This window comes from Chrysochloris asiatica, unplaced genomic scaffold (genome assembly GCF_000296735.1).
Source record: "Chrysochloris asiatica unplaced genomic scaffold, ChrAsi1.0 scaffold00135, whole genome shotgun sequence".
In the NCBI taxonomy this organism is placed as follows: domain Eukaryota; kingdom Metazoa; phylum Chordata; class Mammalia; order Afrosoricida; family Chrysochloridae; genus Chrysochloris; species Chrysochloris asiatica.
The window spans coordinates 5,637,486-5,648,604 of NW_006408653.1; the positions used below are offsets into that span (position 1 = coordinate 5,637,486).

The 11,119-nt window shown below is 38.5% G+C and overlaps 1 protein-coding gene across 1 annotated transcript in view; it reads left to right on the top strand.

The window, feature by feature from the left end:
• MCF2L2 (MCF.2 cell line derived transforming sequence-like 2) overlaps positions 1 to 11,119 on the top strand; it is a 302,889-nt gene that overhangs the window by 200,394 nt on the left and 91,376 nt on the right. Inside the window, exons 17-19 of the mRNA XM_006869837.1 lie at positions 3,880 to 3,946; positions 5,296 to 5,411; positions 7,754 to 7,823. Of these exons, the coding sequence (XP_006869899.1) occupies positions 3,880 to 3,946; positions 5,296 to 5,411; positions 7,754 to 7,823 (253 nt within the window). The remainder of the gene's footprint in view (positions 1 to 3,879; positions 3,947 to 5,295; positions 5,412 to 7,753; positions 7,824 to 11,119) is intronic.

Sequence of the window (11,119 nt, forward strand, 5' to 3'; positions counted from 1 at the left end):
ACTCATGCTTCACAATGTTGTCTATAGCTTATCATTATCCACGCAATCGAAAGCCTTTGCATCATCAATAAAGCACAGGTAAACATCTTTCTGATATTCTCTGCTTTCAGCCTAGATCCATCAGACATCAGCAATGATATCTCTCATTCCACGGTGTCTTCTGAATCTGGCTTGAACCTCTGTCAATGTATGATTGTAGCCATTTCTGCATTACCTTTAATAAAACTTACTCACATGGGATATCAAAGATATTGTCCAGTGATTTCCACATTCCATTGGGTTACCTCTCTTTGGAATGGGCACAAATACAGATCTCTTCCAACCATCCAGCCAGATAGTTGTCTTCTAAATTTCTTGGCATAGATGAGTGAGTGCCTCCTGTGCCACCTCACTTTCTTGAAAGATTTCAATTTTTATGCCATCTATTCCTGGTGCCTTGTTCTTTGCCAATTCCTTCAATGCACGTTGGACTTCCTCCTTCAGTATCATTGACTCCTGATCATATGCTACCTCTTGGAATGGTTGAACATCAACCATGTCCTTTTGGTATAGTGACTCTGTGTGTTCCTTCCATCTTCTTTTGATGCTTTCTGCATCATTCAATAATTTGCCCAGAGAATCCTTCAATAATTAAAGTCAAGGTTTGAATTTTTTCTTCAGTTCTCCTAGCTTGAGAAATGCTGAACGTGTTCTTCCCTTTTGGTTTTCTGATTACAGATCTTTGCACATTTCATTGTAATATTTGACTTTGTCTTCTCAAGCTGACCTTTGAAAATTTCTGTTCAGCTCTTATAACTTTGGTGGTAGTAGTTATGTGCTGTGGAGTCTGCTCCGACTCATAGCGACCCTATACAGGGTTTCTGAGGCTGTAAATCTTTACGGGAGCAGAAAGTCTCATCTTTCTCCCATGGAACAACTGGTAGTTTCGAACTGCTGGCCTTAACATTTGTAGCCCGATTCTTAACCACTACACTTCCATGGCTTCTTTAGAGAGATGCAAATCAAAACAACAATGAGATATCATCTACCCCAGCATTAACTGTTATTAATTGCTCTCAAATCAGTTCTGGCTCATATTGACCCTGTAAAGGGTTTCCAAGGAGCAGCAGGTGGGTTTGAACTTCTGACCTTGTGGTTAGCAGTCCATCGCTTATCTGACAGCATTAATAGCAAAGTTTCACAGAACAGAAAACAACAAATGTTGGTGAGGGTGTAACCATTGTAGAAAATGGTATGACACATCCTCAAAAATACCATATGACTCAGCAATTCCTGTACTTGGTTTCTAGCCTAGAGAAAAAGAGCCACAACATAAATAGATATGTGCACACTAATGCTCAGTGTAGCACTAGGCACTAGTCACAATTAACAGAAAGATGGAAAGAGTCTAAATGCCCATCAGTGGAAGAATGGATAAACAAACTATAGAAAAAGAGAGAAATTGTCATCTAAACTGTTTTTTTTTAAATTCTTGAAGTAAACATGCACACAAATCTAATAGTATTAAATGTTTAAAGGGGAACAAAAAGCATCTTAGAAGGGTGTAGAATAAATGAAGCCATCATTGTTCTCGACATCTTAATTTTCTTTCTGTAAGTGATTTTGCATAAATGTCTACCTACACAAATAGACTTTGCATACTTCTGCTTTTTTTTTTTTTTTCACTTACAACACCTGAACTTGGTCATATTGGCATATATTAATCACCCTAACTCTTTTGAAGAGCTGCATGGTATTTCGCTGTATGCATATACCTTAATTTATTTGTGAGTATTTAAATAATTTCCAGTTTCTATCTGTTAATGAACATTTATAAAAGTGAAATTACTGAGTGAAAGAGTATATATTTTAAAGTTTGTTGAGCTGTTTCCAAATTGGCCTTCAAAGAGCTTGCACAGATTTATATTTCCACCAATACTGCCTAAGAGTGTTTCTACATCCTTACCTGCTAGTCTTCCATTGAGATTTAAAATTTCTAGCATTTTAGTAGATAAAAACTGTCACTCCCTTTTAATTTGGCTTTGCAGAATTACGTGCATGTTATTGCTAAGAACTGTCGAGTCATGTCCGACTCATAGCAACCCTGTACAGAGTTTTCAAGGAACAACTAACTGATGGGTTTGAACCACTGGCTTTGTGGTTAGCAGTCCAGTGCTTATCCTACAGCACCACACCAGGACTCATGTTTATGTAATGGAGCTTTGTTTCTCCTGTGAGATTAATGACCTTGTCTGTATTTATGTGAATTTCCTATTTTGTGTCACTAACACATTTTTCATTGTTGGATTCATTGTTCTTTGGCATAGTTCTGGGTTTTTTTGAGAGAAAAAGAAACCCTTTGCTGAGATAGGCTACTGCTTAATAGATAACATATCAATAGATCACAGGAATTCATAAATGTAAATTCCACATAAGAAAATTTACACAGTCATTTACTCAGAACCCTACCAGGAAGTATGAGTGTGGTCACACAGTCTGATGAGAGAAAGAAAATTGTCTGGAGGTATCTGTTGTCACTGGTCTCTTTCTCTCTATTAGCATTTTATTGCTGCACAACATATTACCATAATATTAGATGCTTAGAATATCACTATGTAGTACTTTACAATTTCCCTGGGACAGGAGTTCAGGCACAGTATGACTGGGTTTCTGTTCAAAACCCACAAGCCCATTGCCATCTAGTAAATTCCAACTAACAGTGACCCTATAAGGGGGCTGGTCCAAAGGATTTCGGAGGCAGGAGCAGATGCCTCATCTTTCTCCCACAGAGCAGCTGATGGGCTCAAACCACCAACCTTTCAGTTAGCTGCCCAACACCTAACACACTGTCCCACCAGGGTTCCTTGTTTCCTGTTCAATGCCCACAAAACTAAAGCCAGTGTGTTGACAAGCTCAGTTGTCTGGAGTTGGGTTCTTCATCAAGCTCATATGGCAGAATTCAATTCCTTGTGATTGTAGGACTGACATCTTTGTGTCCTAGCTGGTTGTAAGCCAGGGGCCTTTCAGCTCTCAGAGGCTGCCAACATCCCTTGTCACGTGGCCTCCTCCGTCTCCAAAAACAACAACGTGGGCTCTCCCTTGTATTGAATCCTTCTCATGCTTCAAATATTCCTGACTTCTCTGACTCTGACCTCTGAACTCACATTTATAGAGTTCATGTGATTAGGACAGACCTAGCCAGGGTAATCTACCCATTTTAAGGTTAACTAGGACATTAAAAATTCCTTCACAGCAGCACTCAAATTAGTGCTTACTGGGAAGAGATATGTATATACTAAGGGCCAGGTATCTTAGGGGCTGTCTTAAAATTCTGCCTCCACACCCTCTACTTGCCTCCCTTCCTCATAGGAAGAAGAAAGAAGCTCATGTCTTTGGGTTTAGGAAAAGCGGTCACAGTTAAGTATCCAATACCAAAAGGAAGACAGCATGATTGGTATCCATCTAATCCCATGTGCAACTAAATACATATACATGGATCTAAGACCTGAATGGAGCAATAGAAAAGTAATGAGAAAATCTAGGAATCTACATGTACAATATAGGGGTCAGAAGACCTTCTTGACCAAGTATCAAAACTTAATATTTGTGACTCTAAAATGTGTCCTGGACTCCAAGTCTACATGATCCACCCAGACCATAACTGGCTGCACAAATGGATGAGTCGTCTAGCGTTGCTATTTCATCTTGATTCCAGTGTGTCTCTGAGAGTGTGTTCAGTATAGCAAAACGACCAGAACCTAAGTAGGTGAGCTATTAAGAGGAACTATTATCAGTGAGCATTATTCTAAGAGAATTCTAAAAGAGCATTTTCTCTCTTTCTCCCACCCTTACCTTGGCCACCCCTCCCTGTCCCTTCTTCCTCTTGCTGCTGTGATTCAGGCGCATTATACGGGAATTACTTGAGACTGAAGAAATTTATATAAAAGAAATTAACAGCATAATTGATGTAAGTAGATGGGGTGGAGGGGGGAGGTTAAGAATAGAGACAAATTGGAGAAGTTTTGTTGCATAGATACACATATGTTGTTGTTGTTGTTGTTGTTGTGAAGTGCCGTCGAGTCGGTTCTAACCCATAGTGACCCTGTATAGGGTTTCTGAGGAGCAGCTGGTGAGCTTGAACCACCGACCTTGCAGTTCAAAAGGCTTTGCAGTCTGGTGCATTAACTCACAGTACCACACCAGGACTCCAGAGACACTTATAGTTGCCATTTATTTCTTTTTGGAATTCTCACCAAGGCTTCAAGTCTTATAGTGATACATTTTGTCTCTTCATTAGAAGTATGACTCTTATCGTTCTTGATCCCTGAAACCAAATAGCTTCTAAAGGATTGTTCTAATTCATATTGATACCAGCAAAGCTCATTTATGTTCACTATGTCCTCAACAACAATGGCTATTATAGCTTAAAATGTTTAGGATAATTTAATAGAGGAGATCGTTTCTCATTGTTTTAAGTAAAATTTTTCCCTATTTGTATGATGTGGCACTGTGAGTTAATGTGCCAGACTGCAAAGCCGTTTGAACTGCAAGGTCGGCAGTTCAAGCTTACCAACTGCTCCTAGGAAACTATACAGTGTCACTATGGGTCGGAACCAACTCAAAGGCACTAAACAACAACAATTTTTCCAAGGAAATAGTTTTAAAGAAAAAAACTATATGCAGTTATTTATTATAACTTTTTTTACAACAAAATATCAGAAGCAACTCAAATATCCAATAATACTGGGTGCTTTTAAATAAAGAATTATATATATACTAAATGAAATACCATTAAAATACAAAAGGTAATTCTTTTAACTATGTATCAACATAAAAAATGCTTATGATATAAAAATGCTTGCATGTAAAACAATATACATCAAATTTTAAGCTGAGCCTAAAATATATATGGAAAGACAGAATATATAATTATATATAAATAGTAATAACATCCACAGAAAATAAGTTTTTAAAAATCCATTAAGGAAATATAATAAAACATACTGATCATTGCATTGGGTCATACAGTTGGCTATGTTCCTTTCTTTCACACTTTTGTTACAAAATTTTTTTTTTCTAATTTGCTTTTGCTGTGAAAATGGTTATGAAAATATAACCATTGAATTGCCCCCTTTTGAGAATAGAAATACAGGGGAAATTACATCAAAAGAAAGGATCTGATTAAATGGCTTTCAGGAGACATGTATGTGTATTCCCCCATTATTTCATTAATGTTTTGGTTCCTGGAGGAGCTAATTCAGATAATCTCTCATATATTCCTATCTGTTAAATCTACCTTGTTTCCACCCTCTGCAGGGATATATCGTGCCAATGGATTTTATTTGGCTACGGCATCTGATTCCAGATGTTCTTCAAAATAACAAGGACTTTCTCTTTGGGAATATTAGAGAACTTCATGAATTTCACAACAGGTATATAATAATCCAAATGATCAGGAAAAATGAAAATCAGGGAAGAGAAGGATAGAAATCAGGCTGGTGGAAGTTGGAGATGAAAGTACATAGACCTTAGGCAGGAGCAAGTGGTACAGAGTCGGTGGATTTGGTTGAATTAGGTTGGAGGATGAGAAGGAGTGGGAAAACTCCACAGGATCACTGAGGAAGAAAGGAAAAGACATTAATGGAGTCACGCATTCATGTTGTGTTCATTTGTGTATCTTCTGTTCTTTCATTGGTCCATATGTTCAGTATTTATTGAGTCCTTTCTCTGTGCCAGACATTGTTCTGCATTGAGAATATGAAGATGACACACAGGTTTATTTACCTATTATCTTTGAGTAATGCTGGAAACTAGGATGTTAGAAAGTGTTAATTAGTCAAATAAGCTGTCCCTTTAACCCAGGGCTACTTTGGTACTGAGTTGTAGAGAATTAGAAGAGAAAATAAGTGACTTTGAAAATCATCTTTCAATGGTTTTGTGTTATTGCTAAAGAAACTGCAGCTTGCTTATTTACTTTACCCCCTATGATGACCCCAAGATCACACATCACACATCTCATTCCAACCCAAACTCATTGCTGTTAAGTTGATTCCAACTTTTCACAATACCACAGAACAGATGTTGTTGTTAGGTGCCATCAAGTTGCTTCCAACTCATAAAGACCCTATACACACGGAATAAAACACAGCCCTGTCCTGTGCCATTCTGATAATTGTTGTTATGCTTGAACCCATTGCTTCAACCACTGTGCCAGTCCATCTCAATGGGGTGATTTCCTGTTTTTTGCTGACCCTCCACTTTATCAAGCATGATGTCCTTCTCCAGGGACTGGTCCCTCCTGACAACATGTCCAAAGTATGAGAGCCAAAGTCTCACCATCCTGGCTTCTAAAGAGCATTCTGGCTGCACTTCTTCCAGCATAGATTTGTTTGTCCTTCTGACAGTCCATGGTACTTTCAATATTCTTCTCCAGCACCATAGCTCAAGTAGGATAGAATAGAACTCATAAAGTTTCCAAGACTTAATCTTTACAGAAGTCCATTGCCACATCTTTCTTACACTCAACAGCTAATGTACTCAAACTGCTGACCTTTCACAACACTTAACCACTGCAAGGCCAGTATTCCTCGTATCTCACTAATGAGGAAAAGAAAACTACTTAGTGAATTGAAGCACAGTTATTTCCTAAACTCACATCCATTAATCACAAAATTGAAATGGAAATCCTATTTCTAATGCTTTTAACATATATGTTCCTGGAGAAGTTATACGGGCTCTTTGAGTCTCAGGTTTCACATTTGTAAAATCTTAGCCTGCAGAACCAATAAATAACATCATGACAAATGGGGATCAATAAATATTTGGATCAATAAATAGCATCATGATAAACAGAGAAAAGATTGATGTTGTCAAAGACTTCATTTTGCTTGGATCCACAATAGCATTTATGGAAGTGACAGTCAAAAAATCAAATGACATGTTGCATTAGGCAAATCTGCTGCAAAAGACCTTTTTAAAGTGATAAAGAACAAGGATGTCCATTTGAGGACTGACATATGCCTGATTCAAGCCATGGTATTTTCAATCACCTCATGTGCATGTGAAAGTTGGACAATGAGTAAAGAAGGCTGTAGAAAAATCAATGCATTTGAATTAGAGTTTTGAAGAAGAATATTGAAAGTACCATGTACTTTTTGGAAGGAGTACAGTCCAAATACTCCTTAGAAGTGAGGATACCAGACTTGTATCTTACTTAGAACATGTTGCTAGGAGGCACCAGTCCCTAGGGAAAGACATCATGCTTGGAAAAGTGGAGGGTCAGTGAGAAAATGGAAGACCCCCAAGGAGATGGATTGGCTCAGTAGCAGCAACAATGAACTCAAACGTAACAACAATTGTGAGGATGGAGCAAGATCAGTGTTTCTTTATGTTGGACACAGGGTTACTATGAGTCAGAACCACTGGATGGCACCTAACCACCAGAAGCTTGCAGGGCTTGGTGAAGTTAAATGAGATATTGTTTGTAAAGCACTTAGCTTGTCCTTTGTTCATAGTAAGCTCACAATAATATTAACGGCAGTGCAAGCGTCAGTATATCTAGTTTATGCCTGACTAGTGGGTGGTTTCAAAGTCATGCTGGTAATGCAATAAAATAGATATGCTTTCTTCCAAATCAGTGTTTTGAAGATGAGTCAAGAGCAATAAAAACGGAACATTTTTTTCCCAGATACTTTTAAAAGCTTATGAAATAATACTTAATACTTTATACATGTTAAAAAAAAATCAATGCACAACTATACTTCTTTTTCCCTAGGACTTTTCTAAAAGAATTGGAAAAATGCACAGAAAATCCCGAACTTCTGCCACGTTGCTTTCTCAAAAGAGTAAGTCTGTGTTTCCAATCAATAGCAATAAGTATTTGGTTAAAGCCAGCCCTTAATCTCCATAAGTAGCAAAGACAAGCTGAAACACCAGTGGTCTGAAACGCGTATCTGCCATTTTAATACAAAGTAGGAGTCCTTTGTAGTAGCATCTTTGCTCTACCAACTTCACTTCTTTACACTTTGGGATGACTGATAGCTAGGAGCAAATGAGAGCCTGGCTTCCTGCAAAACCCCATGAAGTGGAAAGCTGTAAGCAGAGGACCCCCAAAGCAGACTATCTTTTGCTTCTGAATGACTGAAACCTTCAGCGAGGTGTTAATTTAATTCCTGGAAGCATCATACATCAAATTTAAAGTCCTGTGCTAACATATTAACACTCTTAATGCGGAAAGGGTAGTCCTGGTGTTCATTTAATATTCTCAGAAAGTATATATTATTCCTTATTTTATAGCATAGAGGATGATTAGAAATTTTAAAACTTACTGTTTTAGGCTTATCACTCAACTATGAACTTCGTGTCCTATCCCTTCCTCAGCCTCAGCTCCTCCACCACCCCAGAGCTCACTGTTCACCTTTCCCTCTCCGTCTCCTATTTGGGTAATCAGTAGACCGCTTGCGTCAACGGTGCTCTCTTGGAGCTAAAGCTGGCACAGGGATCTGAAGTATTGAACATTGTTCTTCAAGAGCTTTCTTCCCTCCTCTTACCATGACCATGAAGATCATTTTGGTGCCTTCTACTTTCTTAAATATTTCCCCTTTCTTCTCTCTCCCAACTATATACACCTATTTCTCATTCTTTCTTTTGTGAGCTCCAAACAACTGATCAACAACCTTAAAATATTTACACAACCCACATTATGACAGATAAATCTAAGATAAGCTGAAATCAAGAAAACAAAATTTCCCCCTCAATTTCAGGGTATTTGATATAATGCAGAAAGAGTCTGGAATCCTTGTCAGAGTTTTGATCAGCTTAGAAGTTCCCTTCCAAGACTCTATAGCTTTTTCATCACAGCCTCACTATGAGGAGCAGCTTTTCTTTAAGTACCAGAATTATGTTGTATGCAATCTGGTTACTTTCCATTTAGCATTACCACTGTGGCATTATTACTGGGTTATATTGTTTGCATTCACCAAGCCACAAAACTCTAGTTTCACGGTCAAAAAATATTTTTTGTTTCCTTTATCATTATGGCAATGGAAAGTGGGGAAACATCCTGTGGGGAAAAATAAGAGAAAGTTATTAAATTAAAATTGTTTAAATATGAGGAAATGGTCAGGAATTGCTGACTAAACATCTTTTTTTGGATGAATTCCTCTCCTATACTTTCACAAAGCTTTTTATAATCCTGCCCCACTCCCCACCACCTCCCCTTGGAAGAAACTTTGTTGTTGTTGTTAAGTTGTTGCTAAGTGCCATCGAGTCGGTTCCGACCCATAGCGACCCTGTACAGGGTTTCCGAGGCTGTAAATCTTTACGGGAGTAGAAAGCCTCATCTTTCTCCCGCGGAGCGGCTGGTAGTTTCAAACCACTGACCTTAAGGTTCGCAGCCCGATTCGTAACCACTACGCTACCAGGCTCCTTGGGAGAGGCTTTAGAGATCATTAATCCAGACCTAACACCCTGCGTGTAATCCTATATGGTTTATGGTGGCAGGGACAAAATGGAAGTAATAAATTCTTATCACACAAAAATTTACTGCTCTTTGATAAGTTGGGTAAATAAAAACCACAATTACCTGAGGATCCCAGGACAGAGTTGGTGACTGAGCTACCTATTTATCAGAGGCAATGAAACCGCAGTTTACATTTTCTCAATAATGTTTGCTGAATTCTACTAATCTTGGAAATGGATTGACATGATCTTTTGGCTAAATGTTTTCATCAGACTCCACCTTGTAGCACCCAGGAAGATACGGTCCCAGACACTAAGCTGCATATAGATTCATATTTATTTGTCTGTCATTTGCTGTCGTTATGTGCCGTCGAGTTGGTTCAGACTCATAGCAACTCTATACACAACAGAACAAAACACTGCCTGATCCTGTGCCATCCTCAGAATTGTTGTTATGCATGAGCCCATTCATTGTTACAGACACTGTCAATCCATCTCATGAAGGGTCTTATTCTTTTATGTGAACCCTCTACTTTACCAGGTGTGATGTCTTTCTCCAGGGAGTGATTCCTCCAGGGTACATGAGACCAAGTGTCTCCATCCTCAGTTCTAAGAAGCATTCTGGCTCTCTTTCTTTCAAGCCAGATGTATTCATTCTCTGACAATCCACGGTATATTCAATATGCTTCGCCAACACTCTAACTCAAGTTCATCTATTCTTCTACGATCTTCTTTATGCCTTGTTCAACTTTCACATGCAGATGAGGCAAATAAAAACAGGTGCACCTTAGTCCTGAAAGTGACATTTTTGCTTTGTAACACTTAAAAGAGGCCTTTTGCACACTGCAATAAATTGTTTGATTTCTTGACTGCTGTTTCCAGGGACATTGATTGTGGATCCAAATAAAATGAAATCCTTGACAACTTCAATCTTTTCTCTATTTATCATTATATCACACACAAGTAAAATTTTGCTGAAGATAATTAATATATAGTTGCAATAGTACATTGACAGGGAGTGACCAGAAATTCAAGCCAGATTCAGAAGAGTACATGTTGTTAGGTGCCCTTGAGTCAGTTCTGACTCAGTAACCCAATTCAGCAGAACAAAACATGATTTGGTTCTGCACCATCCTCACAACTGTTGTTATATTTGAGCCCATTGTTGCTGCCATTGTGTCATTTCATCTTGGTGGGGATCTTCCTTTTTTAAGTTGACTCCACTTTGCAAAGAATGTTGGCTTTCTGCAGGGACTGATCCCTCCTGATACCATGTCCAAAGAACCAGAGATGAAGTCTCACTATCCTAGCTTCTAAGCACATTCTGGCTGTACTTCTTTCAAGACAGATATATGTGCTCTTCTGGCATTCCATGGTACTTGTAATATTCTTCCCAAACACTATTATTAAAGTGCATCCATTCCTTTCTTTTCTTTTTTTTTTTTTTTAAGTTTTTATTGTGAATTATGTGGGTTTACATGGGAGAACATCAGTTTTACATTCATCCTGTCATATTTTATTTCATTGCAATGATCACAGTCCCCTCCATGCATCATCAAATAACCAAAGGATACACCCCACAGGCCCGCCCCCTCTAATCCCCAGCCATAAGCACACAGCCGCTCTTCCTCTCTGAGTCCAGTGTCACCAGCTGCTCCATCTGTCCATGTCATCATCTCTG